Here is a 25,199-nt window from a genome sequence, read left to right as displayed (position 1 = left end):
TATTTATATCCCACCCATCTGACTGAGTTTCTCCTGTAACTATTCTCCTGTTAAGGTTTTGTATTTTCATTGCTTTCTCACAGGAGCAAAGACAAACCTCTTGTCACCTTCTAAAGAAAATAGTTATATGGTTTTGATATCTTTTTGTTGTGGCTGTTATAGTAGAAAGAGTTAAACTTCAATGGCTTCAGATGATGTCATCAAGAAGGGACAGCTTTGTTTGGAGGTAGGTTGGAGCAGTAATGCTCTTGAACAAATTAGACCTGTCTCAGCTCTCCTATGTTGTATCCATGCACTGTGTACACATGTGTACATGTGCCAGTGTGGTGTAGTGGTTATGAGCGGTAGTCTCCTAATCTGGGGAACCGGGTTCGCGTCTCCGCTCCTCCACATGCAGCTACTGGGTGACCTTGGGCCAGTCACACTTCCTTGAAGTCTCTCAGCCTCACTCACCTCACAGAGTGTTTATTGTGGGGGAGGAAGGGAAAGGAGAATGTTAGCCGCTTTGAGACTCCTTAAAGGGAGTGAAAGGCGGGATATCAAATCCAAACTCTTCTTCTTCTTCTACATTTATGCTGCACCATCTATACATGAGCACTTGCAGTTTTATGCCTCTGAAGTCTATCTCATTGCTTCCTGTTCACATTAGTGGGTGCTTCTTGCACTGTGTGTTTTCCTTGCTGCTCAGTACTTCTCTGAGTTGACATGAGGCCTGTTTATCTGTGCACACACCTTTAATTTTTAAATTGTTTGTGGCCCTGATTTGTTTTGGCAATTTGCAGATCTGAGTAACTGAAAATTGGTCACATCTCTTTAAGCTAAATAATCATTGCCAGGAAGATGTCTCCCTCCCTCCCATTCATGTATACTCTATGCCTGTGTGGCTCTTAATGCAGCTGTTTTGTGCTAGAACAATTCTGCAAAAAATAAATAAATCTGTTTATATTTTTTCGGAGCATTGTTTCCGTTGGACCGATGGAATAAAATTGGATTTCGGTGTGTGGTGATAGGCAGCACCCCAAAAGTCAACACACCCACACAATATATTTAAGAACATCCACATGTGGCTAATGTAATTTTAACATTGGATATACTTCCTTGCTGGATTATCCCTGGATCAGGAAAATCCAATTTTAATGGAGGGAAAGTGCAGGCTGCCAGGTAGATGAGGATGATACTATGTGGGTGACACAAAGAGAGGCATAAGCAGCTTCAAATCCACATTAAACTCCCTTGTCGATGAGCCCTTAATAATATTGCAGTGATGAGAATTTTGTGCCCCTAAACAGTCAGCTACCACTCTGTTGTCAACTGGAACTCCTCCATCTTGAGGCAGCCAGCTCCAGCTAATTTAGGGCATCTTAAATGTAGCAATCAGCAGCTTGCTTCAGCTAGAGAGCAATGAGCCAATGTAGCTGCTGCAGAGAACACTGGAAGCAGAAGCCTGCAGGGCACTTTATGGTTCAGTTCAGCTTTAAGCTCTTGGGAAAGAGATTAGCCTGAGGAAACTCTCAGATATGTTTTGAAGAGCAGAAATGACTCTCTGGGGGGTACACTGGAAGGAGAGAGGAGGGAGGAATCTATGAAAGTGCTTTGTTTTTTCTGACATTTGTTGACAAACATTTTGCTGCACTGACACCTTTAAATATGGGTGTCTGAATCATCTTTCACAAGCCTTCCTTAAGCAGCTGCTTTCCTGAAGTCTGTAACAGAGCTAAAATTAGTAAAGGGAGCTGTTTTAGGCCTCGTTCAGTCCAGTCACAGGGTGTGCTATTAGGGGTTCTTGATCATAAATATTCCACAACTTATCAGTGCAAATAACTGTTTATGGTTTGGGCTCCTCTTCATTCTCCTTCCAACCTTTATCGCCTTGCCCTCTAAATTAATAACTTCCCATACATCTCCACACCTCCCAAAAGTTCTTCTTTGGTATTTTCATATCAGTGGCAGCCATTTCAACCAAATGTTCCAATTCCATCTTGTTTTCTCCTCCAGTGGCTTCAAGTTACAAGAAATGAGATTCCAGCTAAACTTCAGGAAGAATAGTCAGACAGTCTTATGTACTGAGTTGAATAGGATCCAAAATGCAGCAGTCTGATTGGTCCTAGAACAATAGGATCCAAAATGCAGCAGTCTGATTGGTCCTAGAACAATAGGATTCAGAATGCAGCAGTATGATTAGTCTGCAGGAGCCACCCAATCCAGTTCCAGATGGAAGTGAATCCACAACCTGATTGGCCTACAGGAGAAATCCGGAATTAGCCAATCATGTGCAGCCCATTGTGTAAATAATGTATATAAAGCAGATACTTTGGGGGGTCTTTCATTCCTCCTCACCACTATGAGCTGAATAAAGAGCATGAAATCCACTCTCGACTCTGAGTATATTTCAGACAGTAAGAGCTGTTCAGCAGACTCCCACAACAGGTAGTGTATTCTCTTTCCTTGGAGATTTTTAAGCAAAGGTTGAATGGCCATCTGCCATGTATGATCTAGTTGAGACTCCTGTATTGCAGGGAGTTGGACTAGACTAGACAATCCATGGGGTCCCTTCCAGCTCTACAATTCTATGATTCTATGGTTTGTAGACAATCCTCATCCTAGCAGTCTACTTGTTCCTTAACTTTAATCCTGAACTCAAAGCTGCCATACCCAGTATGGACACCCCCACATCTCTTACATCCTCAGACAGACACAACCTACCCCTGAGCAGTGCCTCACGATTTGCTAGATTGAAATTTGAAAAAAAAAGAAGAAGCAAGGGAACAATCTCCTGCTTTGCATTAAAAAATAATGCTCTGAAACAAGGGAAAACATTTAAAAATATATTCCTAAAAGTAATGAGCAGGCACAAATAGCCTAACTTGGAGAATAAGCCTCAGGAAAAAGAGTTATTTGAAAGATTCAGGATGAAGCTAGTTTTTTGTGAGGGATTCCAAACCTGAATATGTGTGTCTTTGTGAGTGTGCTGAGGAGAGAAGGTTTGCAGAGGAGAGACAGAGGAGACTTTGTGCATGGTGTTGGCTCTGACACAGCTCAGCCTGTTCACTCTCTCTGTTTTTCATTTCTGCCTTCACAGGAACATGCAGTGGCTCCTCATCCCCACCATCCTTATAATCCTTATAATCACTTATGCTCAACAGGTAAGTTTTCTAGAAAAAAATCCTCGCCAGAACAAAGGCTGAAACTTAAGCAAGTGAAATTAACTTAAGGGAATAAAGTGTTTGTGCATAATATTGAGTTGTTCCTACTTGTGGGTGATTCTTTTTTCTTTTTACATAATTTGCAATTCTAACACAAGGCACTTGATTAGATTATTATGGCATTATGCTTTTATAAAATTCTTAGAGCGTTTTTTGGGGGATTCTCTAGAAATTTTTATAAATTATTTTCTGCTACTATGTTTAAAGCAAGCATATTCCCCCTGTTTAGGTCCCTGTTGTCTTTCATGGTACAGTCTGCTTGAGTTACAAATAAATTGCTTTTAGAAAACTGCTTTAATTTTATTAACTAAATCTAGTCGTTTTTCATCGACCAATACAAATGACCCAAATTACATGGAAATGGGATTTGTAGAGTACACAAGCAGTTTCTTCCCCATCCCCATTTTTGTATCTAGTTATTTTCCATAGTTTTATCTTTCTTCCTAGCCATAAAGTCTTTTAGGACTGATTATCTCCTTTCCACCTAGTTAAAAAAAATAACATTGCAAGGTTACTATTGATTCCTATCACAAGTATTTTGTTCAATAGTACTTTTGCTGCAAGAAATTGCTACACAATTTTCAGTTCTGCACTCCACTTTTACTTGGTGGGAAATGGTTAATCGGTCCTAAAAGGCTTTATGGATAGAAAGAAAGATAAAACTGTGGAAATCAACTTAATCTGGAAAAGGTTGATTTAAAAAAAAAACTTGCCTTGTATTTTGATATACTCTGTTTTATAATGTTGATTATCATTCTGATATTTTGCATTAATTGCTTTATGTTGTTAGCTGCTTTGGGATTCTCTTGGGAGGGAAAGGCAGGTTATAAATAATCAGTGAAATGAGGATAGCAGAACTGTTCAATATTAGCTGTACACTTTTTTCAGGATGGTTAACAGATAATTTTAGAGTAGAGCAGAACTAGTTTTTCTAAAGATTATAGAAGTTTGCACTTTGGGGAGTAGAGTGGGGAAAACTAATATTTCTGTGTATGGAGCGTGTTACCCTGAAAGATTCCTGCAGCTTGTTTTGTAGGAGTGCCAATCTGCTGAATATGCATGTACGCATGTGCTGTTTTTAAAAGAAATCCTTTGCTGGCAGGCCTTCATTTTCTTTCCTCTCACTGGATATTACTGAGGCTCTTCCAGCTATGTGCCCACTGCCCAGTTCTCAAATATTTGACTTGTGTGCTGTATGTACTCCCATTGGACGCAAGACTTTACAGATGCTCCCTTGCGCCTCCAGAATAGCTCAACCTCCTGAGTAACGTAAAGTACACAAATAATGCCATCGGTTAGTGGGATGGTGCTGCACCTGTGAATGTTTGCACAGGAAAGGAAAGAAAGGTTCTGAACACCATTTCCAGCCTCCTCTCCCCAATGCTAATAGCAAGCTCAGGGCCTCTGGGCTGGATTAGGATAAGGTTACCAGATCCGGGGATACTTTTCAACTTCCTACTAAATAGATGGATTTTGTCAGGGAACTGATTTGTAAATCTGGGAACTGTCCCTGGGAAACAGAGACATCTGGTAACCTTAGATTAGGACCACAGTGGGGACACACAAATAAAGGGTGAAAGCCCTCTACCCCCATGCCAGGGTCCTGATCCAAATCAGGGCCTTCCAATGCTTGTTGTTCACTTTTAAGATGTGATCTACATTTGCTAGCTGTGTGAAGAGTTTCAGGTTTAGTTGGTCCTAAACTACACCTGGCAATTGAAGCAGGAAGCTGGCTAAACACTGTTAGCCAAGCCCCACATCGAAAGCTGTTGTTGTAAGGATACTAAGATTGCACCATAGCCCTGAGGATAGTTATAGTTGTATAGTTTCTGTGTTACTGTACCATCTGGGTACAGTGCCATTTACTTGACTCAATGGAGATGTGTGTGTGCGTGTGCATGTGTACATGGTGTGTATGTAGATACCTCTGACTTTTGCCTAGCAAGAATGTAGACTGCTGTACAAAGGGAGGCAGTCATACCTGACCAGACTGAATACATGCTCGACAAATGCATTATAGAATTTTCTTTAAAAATGTTTAGGGGTACTCTCATTTTGACTCAAGAAAATCACCATTTTATAGTTCAAATTGGGAAAAATAAATACAGTAAATGGCCCAAAAGACAAAGATTCACAAAATGTTTAAGGGTATGCGTCCCCTGAATCCCCCCAGAAAGAAGCACTGCATTATACAGTACCAATTAGGACAGAGTTAAACAAGATTTTCTTTACAAGGGAAAATATTTTGTTGTTGTATTGTACATAATTGTAGCTTGCCACGATCTCTTGCGCAAAGGGGAAATAAATATGAATAACAGCAGTGTGTTTGTGTGTATACACACACATTTGCCATTTTTGTTGGACGTTTTCCAGCTCTCAGGTAAGTCCACCTATATGAAAGCTTTCTTGCAGGGTGCAAACCAACAGGCAGAAGCAAGGAAAGTCTGGAGAAAAATCTGCAGAGGTTCATCAACGCAGAGAGCTTTGCCACTGGCCCTGCAGATGCCCAGTGGTACCAACCTGCAGCCCCGGGGTGAGCCTGGTGAAGGATGGCTGCGGATGCTGCAAGATGTGTGCCAAGCAGTCAGGGGAAACATGTAATGAAGCTGAGGTCTGTGACCCCCACAAGGGGCTATACTGCGACTACTCTGCAGATAAGCCTAGGTATGAAAATGGAGTGTGTGCATGTAAGTCCCTCATTTTTTCTATTTTCTATGGGAATAGGGAATAAAATGTAACACCATGACTTCCATTGCTTTCTTCAGTTTCACACCCGTTTTCTTTCAAAGGAGATGAAACCCTAAATGATAATTAAAAAATGTATTTTCTTGATGTCAATGAGCCTTAAATTTTTAAGAAATCCATTATTGCTGGTGTTTAACAATTTGGAAATTATAGCTCTAAATTGGACTCTGCTAACCGTTAGGAACTCAGGCACCCACAGAGAGCTTTGGAAAGGAATCTTGTGGCGTTGCCCTTTTATAGAAGATTTTTGGGAAACAGCAAATAAAATAATGGTTGTAGCAACTGTGATATTATATCCTGCCGTCATAGTCAATGGTTATACTACAGTAGGTGCAAAATCTTAAGCAGTCTGAATTGTGGATTTTTAATACAGTAGTCAGTCAATTTATATATGCAAAATAAGTATATGTAGTTATTTGAATACTCCAAAGGACCCATAAAAGCTAAACTCTACTGTTATTAACAAATGTCACCTAGGAAGTCTTACGTTCCATTTGTCTAGAACAGACCTCTTGCAGGGATCCATACAGGTTTACTTGGTTTTTTTCTTCACTATTCCCAGATATGATAGCAGTAGGTTGTGAGCTCAATGGGGTGCACTATGTCAATGGCCATGACTTCCAGCCCACTCCTCTTTACAAATGTCTATGTGTGAACGGTGCAATTGGATGTACACCTGTCTTCATCTCAAAGCCAGCACCTAGTGAATGTGCAGCACCGAAGAGCAGAAAGAAATCTGGACAATCCAAATGTGTTTCAGGACAGCAGGATCAGCAATCAACCAGTTACAGATTAATGTCAGGTAGGCAAGGCTAGACTTCTTCATGATAGATTTATTTTTTTAAAGAGGTGTTTCCTTATTATTTGAGGCAGATAAAGTTATTTGCATTTCTCTTTTTTAAATAGGTAACAGAAACTTCTGGTACTTGTAGGGCAGCTTTATAATTGAATTTATAATTGTTAGATTGGGGTAGAGTAGGTGCTTGTCTCTTCTTGTAGATTACTCTTAGGTTCCAGGACAGGATTGGGAAACCTTTTTTGTGTCAAGAACCTCAGAGGTAATCTTTCGGGGGCTCTGTGCCAGAGCCACAACTTTAGCTCTGCCACTCCTTTTTCTCTCTTTATGCCCCTTTCTCTCTCTCCCCTCTCCACCCCACAAGCTGCCAGAAAGAATGGGAACAGCTTGCTTTGGGAGGACTGCCCCCCCCACCTCCTTCCATGACTCCATTTGTTTGACTCCATTCTTCCCTCTTATCACCCCAACCACATGAAGTTACACCGAGGGCCACATGCAGGACCCAGAATGCAAGTTCCCCACTCCTGCGATAAGGATGGGATTTCTCCCTTTGTTTTAAATGCTTACAGGCCTTCCAGATTTTTCAGCTACATTATCAATATAGTCAGAAGTACACCAGCCAACGTAGGGGTCTGAAACAAAATGACTTGTGTAACATAGAAAAGCTTTTCAGAAGATAGCAACACTCATTGGACGTAGAACATGCCCTGTAATGTTGCTTGCAAGATATTAGGGCAAGACTAGGCAGCAACAAGAGAAAAGTTGAAAAAGGCAGATTAGACAAAACAAACAGTTGCAATCTTACTTCTGTGAAAATGCTGAGAACCTCCAAAACAATCCAAGCAGCTTATGATTTATACACTATTAATGCATGGTTTGCATGCTCTCACAATTAATTTTGAAAACTAAGGGTTTTTTCCTTCCGTATCTTGCCGAACAAGCTTAATTTTAATATTTTACTATCTTTCCTTCTTTCTGCATGCACTGCCCTAGTTAACAAATCCCTGTTGTAAAAGCAATGAAATTATTTTATGTACAACACACACACATATATATAAACCCACAGCTTTGTAACCTTGCTTTATTTATTTCAGATCTGTGCCAGGCTTTTAAATTTGCTTCCTGCGCTGTGATTTTTAAGCTGCTGCTGCTTACTTCCCAGGTACCCTCATATATCTGCTCTGTCCTCTTAAACTGTGCACATTTCAAATCTGGTCAGTCATCCTGTAGAACTCCCATCATCAGGATTTGCTATGTGGAGATTGTAAAAAGCAGGTTTAAGATCTATAGCTATTACTGCTCCAACTCTTTGGAATGTGGGGATAAAAGCCCTCAACCCCGATCCTCTTAAAGAAAACTAATTTGATACAGAACTTCCAGCATATGTATATGGATAAAGCCTGGCCTAGGCGCCCCATATCCACTTTAACACAGGTATTTCACATAGCCAGTCTATTTTGTAAGAACTCTTTCAGGAAAATGTCTTGCTTTCTAGGGCAGACTTGAGAGTCATAGCATTAAGAAACAAACAAGCAGCATTACCAAGATATAAAATCAAATCTTTGGAGAATGAGGTGCTAAATTCCTCTAAAAGTTAATTGAACTTGTGGCAGCTATTTCTTAAAATCTAAACCCAATTTCCGTAATTTAAGCAAGTAAAATCCAAAAGGTGATCCTGGTAACCTGGCATGCTTAATTCTCATGTTCCATGCTATTTTTGGGTTGCCTTAGTAGAACTGATCTGAATTAAATGGCTTAAAAATATTTGGCTCAAGATGTAATATAATGCTGTCTTCTAGCTTTCAGAAGTGTGCCGCTTGTTTTAAAGAAGAAGTGCCTGGTTCAAGCAACTCCTTGGACACCTTGTTCCCGAACGTGTGGCATGGGAATATCTGACAGAGTGACCAATGAAAACAGTAAATGTGAAATAAGGAAGGAAAAGAGACTGTGCTACATTCAACCATGCCAAGCAAAATTTCCAAAGAGCATAAAGGTAAACCACATTTCAGAACACAATTTCCTCATTAGGCTGAAAGTATTAACTGCTAGATGTATGATTTTTTAAATAACCATGGGGCTGGTGGAGAGAGAAGTTCTGGTCTGTTCAGTTGTGGATTTGAAAATTAGGGAGACAGGAAGAACAGATCATCTCATGGAAACTTATGGAATGTTTTCTACATTGCTCATATGGCACATAACTACCAATAGAGAATTATTGGGCCCTTCTTTGCACTACTGGTGTTCAAAGGAGATTCTTTCAGGTCCCATCTACTCTATTCATTTAAAGCAGAATTATACCACTTAAAATATTAATTGCTTTCCTCCAATGAATCCTGGGAACTGTAGTATATTCAGAGTACTGGGAGTGGTTAATAGACTCCCTATTCCCCATAGCGCTACAATTCCAAGAGTGATTTAACAGTCAATCTCTTCCCAGCAAACACTGTGAATTTCAGCTACTTGAGGGGGACTAGAGGTCCCTAGGAACTCTTAGAACCCTGAACAAACTACAGAACCCAGGTTTTCTTTGGGGGAAAGCAATGGCTATTTAAAGTGGAATCATGCTGATTTAAATATATACTGTAGTGCAGTGTACAATCCATGTCTACTAGCACTGGTGCTTGCTGACTGCATCCCCCAGTTGTCACATGTTTATATTAGCCCAAATCAGGTGTCCAGAAAGTCAGGTGGTAAAGTGCTGGGATGAATCTCACAGGTCACTGATTAAATTTCCCACTCATATAGTATCACAGTGGTCTTGAAGGTGGCAGGATAGTGAACCTGCAGGAGTTAACTGTGTAGAACTAAGTTATCAGCACTGCACAAAAATCAAGAATGCTAAACTTATATTTTAAATTTGCATGCACTGTAAGTGGCTAAAAACATGGCCTCAACACTGCTACTTCAATATGCATGTAATAAACTTCACTTTGAACATAATAGCAAGATTTTACTTTTATTTATATTTCAAGATACCTAAAGGAAAAACATGCCGACCTACATTCCAGCTTGCCAAGGCAGAGAAACTAGTATTTTCTGGATGCACAAGTACACAAAGATATAGACCAACCTTTTGTGGAATCTGCCTGGACAAGAGATGTTGCATACCCAACAAATCTGTAATGATTACAGTGCAGTTTGACTGTCCAAAGGAAGGCTCCTTTAAGTGGAAGTTGATGTGGATTACATCTTGTGTTTGTCAGAAGACATGCAATGATTCAGGAAACATATTTTCTGAACTCAAACTCTTGTAAGTGGCAACACAGGAAAGAAAATGGTCAAATGTTCCCATGAAAAGTTGCTCATGCAACACCACTGACAGGTAGCTGTGTTTGAAATTTTAGGTTTTAAATGAATCCACACAGCAATCCTTTCATCCAAGACAGAGCTTGCCCCTAATGTGTTTTATTTGGAAAAGCAGAATGTGTGGCTATTTAAATCCAGTTAAATACTGTAGCAATAAAGCATTTTCTTAAATATTTTAAAATGCAAGACTTAGTTTATGTGGAAGGGGTATACCAATCCCACAGAAAAATGGCAGGTTTTCATGCATAAAAATTCAATCAATTAGTTACCTATACACAACTGATTCATATGGATGTTTGCCCAAAGATGCATGTACACAAGCCCCTCCCCAACATCCAAGTGCTCAATCCCTGATCATCTCCACAGTGAACAGGTCTGCAAGGGACCTCATAGAGCCTGCATGAGATGTTCAGCTGAACATGAGTGAAAGCTCCCTGAAGATCTTCCCTGTTCAATGCAGGTATGATTAGGGATTGAATCAGTGTGCAATGCATGGACATTGTGTGCACACCCCTTTACTTTTCTCTAAATTTGCGCATAAGCAATAAGTGAACAGTATCAGACGGCTTGCAAAAGTAAGAATTCAAAACCCATAAAATCATTTATCCAAATAGTTTGCATGCATGTGCATAGTGTTAACTTGTGATTAAGAAGAACTCAATGGAGTTTACATCTGAATCGAAACGTATAGGATTGCACTGCACCTGTGTGAAAATGTGGTGGTGTGCAATTTGTCATCCAAACCAGCTAGTAATGGGTACATAAACTTCAACACATGCATCTCCTCAGATAGATCAGGGTGACTGAGGGAGTCAACACAAAACAAGGATTTGGGCATTTATTTATGATTATTTATGAGATCTACAAAGCATGATTGTATGTATCAAATTGCATATTTCTTGATGATCGATAGCATAGTGAAACACCTTTATGTTTACTGGAACCAAATCGTAGTTTTCTAGACAGGCAATTTTATATGGAACAGTCTTTGATATTGATCTCCCAGGTTAGTATTTTCCTTTTCTCTTCAACAAAAACAAAACAGAGCAGCCAAGCAATTTAGCAGCATTTCTGTATGCCTCTTAAAAATATTGTATCAGAGCCTGCAATTCAGTAAGAATGTAAATGCTCAACTTGTGAACTGGGGGATAGAACCTTCTTGTATGCCGTTTCACGGATAACTGCGTTATTTAAAGTTACCGTGCTTGCATGGAAAATCTCTATAACATAATTTTCTCTACAACATAAGGTATGTACTGAGTTTACAGTAGTAGATATATCAGGTCTTGTATTGCTGTTTAGAGCTAGTAATGTTATGTTGTTAAACTGCAGTTGGTGCTCTAGACTAGTTGATAACCAGATGTATAACAGTTTGGGGCATGTAGTAGACAAGGATTCACAAGGACGAGGCCAAATTTTATGAAATTATACATTTTATTATGTAAATATCTTGTAAATAAAATTCATTTATGACAAAATCTGATATGGTCAAATTATATTAAAATTGTTTGTTTTCATAATCTACATATAAAAGTATCTTCAAAATAGTGCTTAAGTTAAAATTACATCAAGAGAGGTAGACCATAAGAAAGTATTATAATTCCTTCTGCTTTTTTGAAATACGTAAACCAGCATCTGTGCAATATGACAAATATGTGAAACTGTCACTTAAACTGAACACTTCTACTATCTTTTGACAATGAAATTTACTAACCTCAGCCAAAGTAAGTTCGTCCCAGGTTATTTTTAACTGGATTGCATGAGTATAATTTGGTGATCTAAACTTTAACACACACACGCCGTCCCTGTAACAAGTGCTACATTGCTATCTTCAGTCTTGGTGGATCTATAGCAGGCCCACAGTTAGCAGCATCTAGCTGATTATAATCTTCTATTAAATCAGACAAAGATGAAAGCGCTTCAGGGAAACAGGACTGCTCCATCCCATCAATATGTAGGTAATGGTGAAGGTGAGCCTGCAAGAGTAGATGTTACATTAGTCACATGGTTTACAGGAACATTGAACAAATGAATTCAAGTCTTCCAATTCCACGTGCAAAACTGGTTATAACTTTAATGTAAGGATCTGTTGTGGTAATTTTTGGATTAAGGGTTAACAACAACAATAACAACAACAAGAATATCACGCACAATCTATCCACCATGTGTGTACTGTAGTTGGGTATGTGAGGGATTTGGCACAGGGCAGAACAGAGACTTCCTACTTTCGCTCTTTTCCTCCAGTTCATGTCCATGTGCATTTGCACCACAGTCACCCAACCATTTCTTTAACTCCAAACTGTATTATAACCCCTTCTAAGTCCAAGTGAAGCATGTGGGGAGGCTACCATTAGTGCAGCATATTTCCACATACCACTTGTAATATAAGTACAATTGAACTACTTACAATGACAATATTACGTCTCATTATGTGACATACCTTTTTCTTGTACAACCTTGTAAATCTCTCCTTGAGCTCTACAAAAGTAGATTTCACACAAGTGTTATTTGCTAGTGCCAACAATGAGTGCGAATGACCCACAGGTGGTACTGAACAGAGGCCAGTTTTCCATCCTTCTTGATTCCAGGAGACAAACTGAAGTGAAGTTTTCAACCTGCAATATGAAATTATGAGACTGACATGAAGGCAAGCAGTAAAATAAACTACACAAATCATGAACCCTAAATGCACATTCGACTCTACCCCCCCCCCCAAGTGGCACTTTCATGTGCTTTCAGCTACAGCTGTGCAACCGATCTGGCTGAATCCTAAACACAATTGGACCAATTTCTACCAAATCCAGATTGGCTAAAGGCAGCTACAAACCACTACAGAGTGGGTTGGGTTGATCTGAATCAATTTCAACTAAAAACAGCGTCTAAGAGCCAGTTTTGCAATTAAATACAGGTAACCTCCCATTTACGCGGGGGCTACGTTCTGAGGCACCGCGTGCATCATTGAATTAGCATGTATTTGAAACCACTGAAAAAGCCTGCAAACAACCTGTTCTGCCCATGCCCTGCCCCTTTTTGTGATGTTTCTGGATCACAATGTACATGTGCAGTTGCGCACAGATTGAAAGTGCGTAAATGGGGTGTGTGCGCCTGTACAGAAGAATGCTGGGTGTGAGGGAGCTAGACTTTGCTCATTAAGGCCTCCAGCTTCCAATCCAGGATTAGAATCTCATCCAATGTATTTTGTTGTCTGTCTTTACAAACAGGCTGTCGTGGGTTTGTGTCAGTAGGTCTTGTGAGACAAATGTATCATAGCAAAAGCTTTGAGCAGTCACCCTGCCCTGCTACTTCACAGAAACCAGTGCCAGACCGACAGTGAGCTGAATTGCTGTACTGAAATGCAGCTGAACAGGCCAAAGAGCATGAGAATTGGCAGGACTGAGCACTCAACTGACTGTACAGTCTTCCATACACAAACACGAACATCTCTCTATGTGTGAGTGTGTTTAGAAAAAGCAAATTTTAAAAGGTTGCTAGCACAAAATCCCCCTCATCTACCTGTCCAATGTGTAGCAAGGAGGGACTGCTATGCCTCAAAATTTCATGCAACTATATGACAAAAAAATATATGCTGTGGTTGTTTGGTTTTCCAAATACACATGAATAGGAGTGCCAAATATTTGAATTTCCAGATCCAGTCAAAATGGGTCAGACTTCAGACTGTTTTCTGCCAGATCAGGGCAAGTTGGATTACCATATCCAGCCCCAAGTTAATTAAATGTTCAGTTAAATAGTATGTGATAGTGTTAATACCTATTTTCAGGCAAATATGCTACCTTAGCATTTAAAAGCATATATTTGAAAAATTATATACATATGTACATAAATATATGTGACTAATTTTTCAGTCTCTGTAGGTTATTGAGAATATGGTCTTTCCCCTCTCCCTCTGGATGCAGCTGTGCCTGCAGGAGTGGATCAACATAACCTTAATAAGCTTACTGGAATTTGATCCTACAAATGAACACCAACTGGGAAGATTTGCTGTATGAGCAGTTAGCAGTTTCTCTTCTAATGTATGACGTGTGCAAACCTTTCAATGTTTCTACGAAGGTCTGAAATCTGCACATTTCCTCTGACTAACAGGGCACAGGCAAGGTACAAACTGTGCTTTGGATCAGCTCGTAACAGTTGGTGATCTTTGCTAAAAGCATCTGAAAACATTTGGTCCAACCTAAGAGAAAAAAGAGTATCTGAGAATATGTAGCTGAGAAAACTTAGCAAATGTTAACACAATCATAATTTGTCAGCAGAGTAATTCTAAATATGCATCAAATAAAAATAGAACACTATTTCAATTGAAAAGTATGTTGAAGATTTAAAAATAACAAGAGTACAAGATTCCCATTACTTTATCATGTGTTACTAAACACATCCCATTTTATCTTCATGTAGTGAGCAACTATCATTCACATGTCAAACAAGGTTACCCACCTTCGAGATGGCACATTAACATCAGCCAACGTATACAGAGGTGTCAAGCTGGAAACAAGATAATGAAGTCGAGGAAAGGGAACCAAATTCATGCTGATTTCATTAAGATCCATATTAAGAGATCCTTCAAACCTAGCAGAGCTGTATACAGATAATGCAAGAGTTATAGAAAAAAAGTTTGGACACATATATTGCAGCATACAAAATCACGCTTTTGAATATTTGTAAGCTTACACTGCGAAATGTGTTGCAATCATTTCATTGTAAAATTTTCACTAATTTTCCAGCCTCAAGTAGGGGAAAGTCCCTTAGCAATATAGAAAGAAACAACACCCTAGGGGCTACAAGAGTATTGCTTGCTGTGTTCAGCTGCTGCTACAAGCGCTTTTCCTCTTTGTACTTGTGAAGCAGGGCTATTCATCTCTGCTGTGCTTCCCTCCCACATCATACCATAACAGTTGCACTACAAGCTTCTATTCAATTATGGAATGGAAAAGGAACGTCTCTTAGTATGCTACAATAATGCGTGGAGGTAGACTAGACGTGAGAGAAGCTGGGTCTCCCAAACAGAAGAAATGAAAGGGGAGCATAGACATTTTACTACACAAGCTAAAGGTGACATCCATTGATTTCAGTTTTAGCAACCACTTCTTATCTAATTAAAATTTTCAGAAGCTCACCTTGTCAAGTTCAACAGTAAGTTGGCCACAATATTGTTCATAGCATCAAATGGTTTCTCCCGAGAACACTTTCTTCCACCTGCACTTGAAGTTACTAAGCTGGCTGGTTTTATGGTTGATCCTAACTTTCCACAGTTGGTCATCTGATTAATTTTGCTAACAATGTCAAATAAAGACTGGAAAAAGCATAGGTGAAAAAGCTGGTAAATTTTTTTGAACGCAAAGCTATCCAACTTACAGCAGACTCCTAGGCATGACTACTCAGAAAGTCTGCTGGATTCAACAGAGCTTACTTCAAGGTAAGGGTAAGCTTTAATATTTTACTCAGTTGTTTCAGGTAAATTTTAAAATGAAGAATAAACAAAGAATAACTACATTGCACTTAAAACTGTAATCTAGAAAGGTTTTAATACATTAATACGGTATTATAAATTCTTACTTCATTTTCAATTGGCAATACACAGTCTGCATGGTCACTGAGTTCTTTCATAGCCAATACACTGTTATAAGGAGATGTAATGACATCATCCTCCCGGGAAGGATAAACAGAAGTAACAAATCTATATACTTCTGGAAATTCATCCTCAAGAAGCTTTAGTACAAATGTACCAAGACCAGATCCTGTCCCTAGAAGCAAGAATTCAAATAGTTAGAATGACAACGAGTACATGAAAAAGTCTTGTGTGGTATTCAACTTCCTTTGGATTTTCTTACAAGTGAGAAAGGTTTTTATTTTTAATTTAAAGTTCACCAATTGAAAGTTCAGATTTGGAAATGCAAAGATTGTCTTCTACTGGAAAAATTATGAGCGATTCACCAATATCATTTCTTTTGATAATGAGATTGCAGTATGGACTGCAATCTCAAATGGTATCCAACATTTGGATTTAAAGAGACAACCCAGATTTGAAGGCAGTATTTCCTTGAGACTTTCTAATCACGACTAGCTGATTATTTTAAGTAAAAACATTCAACATCATGAGAACTATCCAATTTACAGTATTTTACAGAGCAAATACATTTATGTTGTGTTCTGTGCTTGTGATAGAAATATACTTATTGCAGAAATTATTTTTTTTTTGTCAGATTACAATGAAAACATCATTATATTGCTCATTTAGAAACTGCCAATGTATTCTGTACATTACAATGTTGTCCTCAAAAGAATCTTCTAGCATAGGGTACTATTATTCACAGATCATAGATTTCAATGATGATCACTTGCCTAAGGTCACCTAACGAGTTTATGACCCAAGTAAGATTTGCAACTGGGAGTCTGGCTACACAAGAACCATGCTCTTCTCATGTAAATTACAAAGATGCTGACAAAAGAGTTTTGGTGCATAACACGTCAATATGCAGCAGAGCTTTTAAGATGCATGATATAAATATTTTCTGATAAGGAGGTCCACAATTCAATCACCAGATTTCTATTGGTTATAGCTTTGATTCAGGGAAGGTCTACTTGCCTGCCCCAAGCTCATTGCACAACACAGCAAACACAAGAGGTCAAAAGGAATTCTTGTTTGTGCTGGGTTGGAGACAGACAAATTCTCCTCCAAGTACTCTAGTATGCCCAGAGGATAGGGGAGAGGCGAGGGTCCCATCTTTGATCATGTGCTGGGTTTGGAGCACTAGAGGCGGTCCTTAAGGTCATGAACTCTTAAGCTTTTGTTTCACCTTTTATCATACTTACCCCCTCCCATGGAATGAATGACAAAAAAGCACTGCAGACAGTCACAATGCTCTGCAGTCTTTCTTAGCTTTTCAACAATATCTTCTCGGTATTGACACCCATACACTTTGTGACCCACAGCCCTGTAAATAGGAAACATTTAATATGCTACCCTTCTAGTTCAACTCTGACAATTCTAGTTTATTTAAAAAAATTTTTTTTAAATGTTCAAGTATTTTTATGCCTATACAGATTTCTCCCCACTGAGTTTTTTAGACTTAACAGAGCGACAATGTAGAAAGGTTTACAACTTAAAAATTAAATGAAATGAAACTTAGGAGAATTTGAAGGCAGCTTTAATTACGCTGGAAATAGCAGGCTGAGCCCCATTAAAGGCAACCAGGGGAAAGGCCTTCTGGCATGTACAGGGCTGACTCAGCAGCTGTGTGTCCATGGACACTCTTTGCCTCCCTAAACAAAAAGATAATGGATTCATGTTAAAAGAGCCGGGGGACAGGACGGGACAGGGGGAGATCAGTGAAACAGCATGAAACAAAATAATATATTACCAAAAGCTTTTTACCAAAAACAAAAAGATCAAGAAAATAAAGGTATAACCAAACCATACAGTGTTCAGTGTGACCAGGATAGAATTCTAAAGAACTGCCTTGTCCTTTTTCTCTTGGCCTTCTACCGCCTGGTTAAGACATTTTTATTCTAAGTGGAATTTGACCTGTCAAGCTGAGGTTTAGTGGACTGATCCTTTGTCTTAACTTGTTTTTAATCTGATGTATATCTTTTGTAGTATTTTTACTATTAGATGTATTATTATAGAATTAATTTATCTGTTCACACTTTTTTCCCTAATGACTGAAGTACTTATTAGAAGTTTTTAGTACTTCTTTGTGATCATCAAGTTTGATCTTCTGTTCAGAATCTCCCCTTTCATTATATAATCATTCAAAAGCATTTTTTATAAAGTTTAGATTTCTTTGACTTAAATTTCCATCTGTTTCCCTTCTTCTCTTTAGTCAGCTGTTCATATCTGTAATTAGATTACCATTTGACCTGAATGAACAACACTAGGAGTAGAAGAATACCAACACAGTAATATGATACATATGTTCATGGAAATTCACAAAATTGGTTTTTTAAAAAGAGTAGCTATGTAGATATGACATACTGGCAGAATAGCTGTTACAGTGGTGCCCCGCAAGACGAATGCCTCGCAAGACGGAAAACCCGCAAGACGAAAGGGTTTTTAAAAAGAGTAGCTATGTAGATATGACATACTGGCAGAATAGCTGTTACAGTGGTGCCCCGCAAGACGAATGCCTCGCAAGACGGAAAACCCGCAAGACGAAAGGGTTTTCCGTTTTGGAGGCGCTTCGCAAGACGAATTTCCCTATGGGCTTGCTTCGCAAGAAGAAAGCCCATAGGGAAATCTCCGGGGACCTCTTTTAAATGCTGGCGGTGGGGAGCAAAGCCTTTCCCCCCCTCCGGCCTTCAGAAGAGGTCCAGGAAGGCCGGCGGGGGCCGAAAGGCTTTGCTCCCCACCGCCAGCATTTTAAAAGCAGTCCGGAATAGCAGGGAAGCGCTTCCCGCTATCGCGGACGGCTTTTGAAGGCAGGCGGGGGGGAGCAAAGACTTTCGCCCCCCGCCCGCCTTCAGAAGAGGTCCTGGACCTCTTCTGAAGGCGGGCGGGGGGCGAAAGTCTTTGCTCCCCCCTGCCTGCCTTCCCGGGAGAGCGGAGAAAGGCAGCGCGTTTCTCCGCTGTCCCGGACGGCTTTTGAAGGCAGGCGGGGGGGGGGGCAAAGACTTTCGCCCCCCGCCCGCCTTCAGAAGAGGTCCAGGACCTCTTCTGAAGGTGGGCGGGGGGCGAAAGTCTTTGCTCCCCCCTGCCTGCCTTCCTGGGAGAGCGGAGAAAGGCAGCGCGTTTCTCCGCTGTCCCGGACGGCTTTTGAAGGCAGGCGGGGGGGGGGGAAAGACTTTCGCCCCCCGCCAGCCTTCAGAAGAGGTCCTTTGTCCCCCCTGCCTGCCTTCCCAGGGGCTTTTACATTGCCCCGGACCGCGGATAAGTCCTCCGCTGTCCCGGGTGATTTTAAAATGCCGCCCGCCCGCATTTTAAGATCGCCCCGGACAGCGGAGAAGTCCTCCGCTGTCCCGGGGTTTTTTAAAATGCTGGGGGTGGGAAGAAAAGCCCTTGTCCCCCCTCCCCCAGCCTTCAGAAGAGGTCGGGGGACAGACTGTCCCCGGACCTGGTCTGAAGGCGGTTTCCATAGGAACGCATTAATTGATTTTCAATGCATTCCTATGGGAAACCGTGCATCGCAAGACGAAAAACTCGCAAGAAGAAAAAACTTGCGGAACGAATTAATTTCGTCTTGCGAGGCACCACTGTAGTTGTGTTTTCAAGTTTTCCTAAAGATAACAATAAAATAAAATATTAACATGGCCATTTATTCAAGAGACTGCAGGAAGACAGAAATGTAGGAGTTCTGCTTTCAATTTCCATCTAATCTGTGTAAGAAATTTTTGTATGAAGATTTGAGGGGGGAAAATTCTATCCTCACCAGTTGTTCCCTGAGCCAGAAACATCTGTTATCAGCTGCTTGCTATCAAAGACATCTCTCAATGGCCCCTGCAGAATTTCATTCACTACACCCTCTTCCATGTCAATCAGGAGAGCCTTAGGGAGCAGAACAAAAAGAATTTGGACTGAGAACGTCTGTCTTTAAAAACATTACGCAAAATAAATGAAAAAGATAAAGATAAAAAATGCTTTCTTTACTTTAATTTCAGCACACCCTTGTTGAAAGCAGACTTCAGAAGAATATCTCTAATTTATTTGCCTCAGGATGAAATTTAATAAAGGATCATTTTGGCAACCCTGATTTAGGGCAACTCAAGAATTAAAATGCACATATGCAACACATAAGGAAACATGCTCTTGCTAAAAAAATAAACAAATTAGAATGACTTCTATTATGTCTCAGCTAATTTCCTTTTCAGAATGGTACATAACTTTTAATCTTTTCTTATTGTTTATTTCAATCTTTTCTCCCCTGTATCAAATGCTCTTGGGGCATATTCCACAAAACACGTAGCAGAATAAAACATCTTAAAATCACAACCAACAATAAACTTAACTACTAGATAGACCCTACTATAATTAGCACAACCAAAATGGCAACTTAAATACCCATGTTTTTAACTTGATGCTAAGCGGCAAGGGGATGACATTCTGTAACCTGAGCGCACTACAGCAGAAACCGATACACTATTGTATTATTGGGGTTCCGTTCCTGACTCCTGTGTGCATCCACAGAGCACGTAAGCCCGCCCTGCCCTCTTCAAAAGAACATGTGTCAATTGGACACGTGCAAAATGGTCACCACCGGTATTTTCAATTTAAACACATTGAAGCCAACAGTACTTTATCACTAGCTAAATGTACATAAAATAAAACGGCATTGCTAACGGTACTTTGATGTTTACCGTGTTTGGAGAAGCAGCAATTGTGCCATTAGCTATCTGATAAAGAGAAAATTATTAAATCTAGTTTACAAACTTGCTCATCTTCTGATGAGCTTTTACATATTTTTCTAACCGGGCTCTTTAAGTGTGGAAATGACAGTTGGATTGAAGGGGGGAAACTGTGCATGCGCAGTTCAGAAGGTTTGTGTGTCTTATAGCTGGATCGGTGTCAGTCTCTAAGGAACCTGCAACATTCCTATATTCCTTGTGCTTGCAATTTGTTTCTTTTACTTGGTTTCTTGTTTGTTAAAATATACGTTTCTGAAAGCCATTATCTTTAGTTTACCATTTACAATTGAACTATAGGATTTGTTTTCAAACAAATAGCAAAACATATACCCAAGTGCACATACATATAGATATAATAAAACCTAAAATTTCAGATATTTCAGAGGCATACAAAGTATAAGAATTGACAGAATCAAAGATGTTTCCCCCTTACGCGTGCTTTTAAGGAATAGATTTTTCCTCTACAGCCAGCGCTATCATCTGTCCTAGAAAAAAACAGAAGCAAAATTAATAAAAATCATGAAAGAGGACTACACCTAAGCTATCAGAGTATTACAATTTTCCCCTTTCACTGAAATTAAATTAAACTGAAAAGCAGAATAACAAGAACTAATATAAAGACTGTACACTTTATGAATTTCATTGCTCTTGCTCATTTTATAGAAGCCTGCCATGCAGAAGTCAATTAGGCTTTTCCTAGCCTAGGGATGGAAAAAACATCATCTGCTTAATTTCTGCAGTTGTGTAGACAAAGGAGAACTATTAAATAAAACCTGGCATGCCTCCCAATTGTAAGCAGTTATATATTTTATATCTTTGTTAGAGCAAACTGCAAAAAACTAGGGGTTAACAGTTTCATGAAGGCAAAAAGCAGATTCAGGTTAAGTATAAAGCACTTTTCCTATAGTGAAACATGACAAGCAAAGGTATTAAAGGGCACATTAGTAACTCAAACTGGAGACTGAAGGGCTCGGGATGCGAGGACAACACTGACCACAATCTTATTGAAGCAAGTTGATACTGCAAAATGTGAATTATTCCAAAACAATGAACACCAAGCACCAAAGCCCATTCAGTACAGGTCAGACACAAGTAACTGATTGTAATGTATGCTGACATGACTGGACACAAGATCCTTCCCACTGATACCCACGGTATCTACAAAACCCAATGGAAGGAGAGAAATAAAAATAAGAAGTGGGGCATAAACTGAACAAGAAATCCACAAAGTAAATGCTGGATCACTGCAATTTTATTTTTGTGACGCAGCACAAGATGCTAACTAACTTGCCGGCAGTAGTGCAAGGTATGATGAAGCAACATTTCCCTATGGATCCAAATATTGTGTTGTTATTTATTTTAAGGGCATCTTTAATAATTTAAGATTGTTCATAAAAAGAAAACTTACCTGGTATTCACATTTCTAAAGAAACTGCTTAATGCTTCATCGTAAATTCCTTTCTAAAAAAGAATCATTCAGTAAGCAAATCTTAAAGTGTGACACTTGTGCTAAAACTTAAAGTATGCATTCTTAAAACTATTTAACTCTTCTGAGATTATACATGCTCCTAATATAAAGCCTCATGTATGCCACTAAAGTGCAAGTAGCGCTCAAAAACATGGAATCCACAAATTATTTCATATCTATAGTGGAAGAGTATGACTCTATATAGAGAAAGCATCCTAATGAAAAGGAAAGTTGCATCACAGTAAAGCAATAATTTTGGATTTTCTTCAGGATGAATTAATGCTTTAATGCATATCTGGCTCTCAATATTTATTAGTAAAATTTGGAGTGAGGTTGTCCAGCCTGCCCTGGCAACCCCTCAGGCATCTGGTTGGCCCCTGTGAAAACAGGACTCTGGATAAGGTGGGCCACTGGTCTGATCCAGTAAGCTCTTATATTCTGCAAGCAGAGCAAGTGGCTGGGATAAACTCATCCTAGACTCTTCTCCTCTGCAAGAAAATGACAGCTTTTTCATCAGTAGTCTGGTGACCCAGATGACCCATTTGAATGATCACGCTTGCCCTTCTTAGCCATTAACAGCCGACAAAGAGTTGGCTAGTGGGGTCCAGGAAGTGGCTGATGTCTCCTTGTTACAGTGGCCTTGAAATGGTGGCTATGCATCTCTAGAGTCTTTTGGATGAAACTGATCTTAAACACCCATTTCAATCGGGTTTCAGGCCCAGTTTCGTAATGGAAAATTGCCTTGGTCATCCTGATGGATGATCAGTTCTTGGAGAGAGAGAGAACATGCCCCTATTGATTCTCTAGACCTATTGATGGCTCCTGTTTAATGTTCCAACTAGTTAGCCATCCCTTCTTCTAGGATACTACACTCCACTAAGCATGCTCAGTCCTCACTGGGCCTTTTGTTGTCGTTCCCTTCAGCTTTTTAATAAAGTGATCTCTGTCCTTCTGCAAACCTTGAGGTTCTCTTGTGCATATCCCTGTTCTATATTAATGGTGCCACTCTGGCCACACAAGCGTTAAAAGAATGGTGCTCCTGTGTGGAGATCTTGTGCTCCACATTCCAGCCATTCCTTTCGTCCTTCCAATGCCCATTAATCTTCCCACGTTTTCCCCAACAGCATCCCCTGGCCACCGGCTATATTTAGTCCCTCGCCTAAAGCAGGCGAAGGAAGACACGGGAATGCCAGAACAAAGGAAACGGCAGCTATTTCTAAAAATGACTTGAGTTAAGAATAGGATTTGCTCTTTTAAACAAGCAGCCATTTTAACTCGTCCACTGCGGAGCTCAGGGACAAGTATTAGCTGAGTGCGTTAAAAATCGCGCCAGCGCACGCGCCAAGACCACGCCCACAAATTCCAAAGCGCGGCGGTTTAACGGACACACCTTTCAGCGGCTACCTCAGAGGGAGCAGTCAAGCAGGCATGCGCGTAAAACGTTCCGAACCGTTTGCATTTTACTGAGCATGCGCGAGCTGACGGGCATTTTATTTCTCCTCCCAGTCGTCAGGCGGGGCTTGTTACCTTGTTGACGGCGGCGTGTTCCCGCAGTGCCAGATCCCAGAAGCGGCATCCTATCTGGTTGCCACACTGACCCACTGTGAGGTGAAAAAACAAAGAGAGGTCAAGCTGCCGAACAGAGCAGAGTGGTGTGAAAAGGGGCCAGAGAGGGAGAAGGGAGCAGGGGGCGGGAGAGAGAGCGCGCTCACCCTGAACCACCACGGACTGCGTCATGTCTTCCGTTGGCGCGGATCTGGTTTCTAAGGCCGGCGAGAAGTGTAGCCCCGCCCACTACGGGCGTGAGTGTGAGGAAAGTTCCCCGCGTTGTGTCGCAGAGAGGAGTTCTGGCCGCACGTTCCGCTGTCGAGACGCGCCGCGAACGCTCGTGGAGCGTTTTGTTCTTGCTTTGCGCGCATGCGCCGCGCCGCAAACGGTGCTTTCCTGCCATCCGGTCCCCTCGCTAATGACAGTTATCCGTTTGTAGACCGCGGGCCACGCCCACCTTGGCTCGCTTTGTTCCGACCTCACGGTCGTACTTGATGCAAAGGAGGGCGAGGCTCATGTCAGAGCGGGGATTTCGGCGCGTCGGTCCCGCTAGCCTCTGTCGCCTCCTGCAGGACAACTTATTTCCATGCGGCTGCTAAAAGGTCCGGGAGTCCCATCGCTCTCCCTTCTTATGTGGCCACCATCTGGAAATGACCGTCTGGAAGAGAGTAGAAAACGCGAAGGGAAAGGATCTTTCCGTTAAGCACGTCGCGTATGAATACAAGAGTAACATTTTATTTTTTTTAAAAAAGTTGGAATCAAAACGCGTTTTTTGATCCTGTGTATGCATTGCAAAATAATCTGTTTAAAATGCACGGTTCTGTTTGAACAGCGCATCCCTTCCATTTCATAATATTAAAACATTACTAAATGCTGAAAAGGCAGACATTAGGTGACCCTCCTCCTACGCTCCCACCTGGACCATGCACTGTACTTGGTGGGCTCCTCGTTGGTATGTTGTAAAAGAGACAAGTTTGGGGACTAAATAGGGAACTGCAGCAAATTGCTTCATTGTTTAACCCAGTCGTCCAAAGGCACACTAATTCTCAGTCACAAGGGTCTGGTAGGTTATCACACTCCTGTGACAGGAGTGCATTGTTCTATAAAGATCACAGTTTTGCACTGAGAAGTGAGCTGTAATACTACAGTCACAAGAACCTATAGCGCTCTAATCAAGAAACATTTTAGCAAATAGTGTCTAAAATAGTCAATACAGTTTCATAATGCCTGTGAAAATAATAAAAGCTAGTCTTTTAATTCAAAATAGAATATGTAGTTTACAAAAGATTATGCTTCATGATTTTGTAGGTATATTACCTTCAAGTAATAGAACAGACAATCACCTGTTCCATTTTTTCTTTCTACTTGTTTTCAGACGTGCGGATAGGAAGTATATTGCTGACCTTTACCCTTACCCCAGTGCAGAGGGTGAAATGAAGCAGAAGCAAAGCTTGATTGCATACACAAGTTGATTGTAAGAGACAGCCTTGACCTTTCATCGTATTCCCCTAAATAATCCCCCCGAAGAAATGCATTAACTCTGTTCTACCTGTATACAGGCTCTGTATCTTGTACAGAAGCACGAGAACGGATGTTGCTGTGTTTTCCCCCATAACAGTCAAGTGTCTCTAAATTTCAAATAAAAGGGTGAAGCTTCTTTGCTCTGCATGACCTGTCCATCAGTTCAGACTAGAGATTGTTTTGGAGAAGATTCCATTAGGTGTACTCCTACCTAACCCTTGGGAAGCTCATTCTTAGTTCAGATTACCTGCTGGTGGACCAA

General features: G+C 40.5%; 2 protein-coding genes across 2 annotated transcripts; one reads left to right on the top strand and one right to left on the bottom strand.

The window, feature by feature from the left end:
* The first annotated feature begins 723 nt into the window (after window positions 1-723).
* CCN6 (cellular communication network factor 6) lies at window positions 724-10,591 on the top strand. The gene is made up of 7 exons (XM_028723209.2): window positions 724-1,161; window positions 1,996-2,427; window positions 3,080-3,143; window positions 5,605-5,890; window positions 6,511-6,750; window positions 8,544-8,737; window positions 9,717-10,591. The coding sequence occupies exons 2-7, from the start codon at window positions 2,360-2,362 to the stop codon at window positions 9,996-9,998; spliced, it is 1,134 nt and encodes a 377-aa protein (XP_028579042.2). The 5' UTR covers window positions 724-1,161; window positions 1,996-2,359; the 3' UTR covers window positions 9,999-10,591.
* Window positions 10,592-11,465: 874 nt separating this feature from the next.
* On the bottom strand, window positions 11,466-24,120 carry TUBE1 (tubulin epsilon 1). Its single transcript, XM_028723206.2, has 12 exons — window positions 23,581-24,120; window positions 23,396-23,469; window positions 21,809-21,861; window positions 20,834-20,885; window positions 19,428-19,543; window positions 16,876-16,997; window positions 15,619-15,806; window positions 15,180-15,355; window positions 14,500-14,640; window positions 14,099-14,239; window positions 12,491-12,665; window positions 11,466-12,026 (listed from the first exon to the last, which is right to left on the bottom strand). Exons 1-12 carry the CDS (start codon window positions 23,603-23,605, stop codon window positions 11,868-11,870), a joined length of 1,422 nt encoding a protein of 473 aa, XP_028579039.2. The 5' UTR covers window positions 23,606-24,120; the 3' UTR covers window positions 11,466-11,867.
* Window positions 24,121-25,199: the final 1,079 nt, after the last annotated feature.

Source organism: Podarcis muralis, chromosome 3, assembly GCF_964188315.1.
Source record: "Podarcis muralis chromosome 3, rPodMur119.hap1.1, whole genome shotgun sequence".
Lineage (NCBI taxonomy): Eukaryota > Metazoa > Chordata > Lepidosauria > Squamata > Lacertidae > Podarcis > Podarcis muralis.
This window is presented reverse-complemented; position numbering and strand designations above follow the sequence as displayed.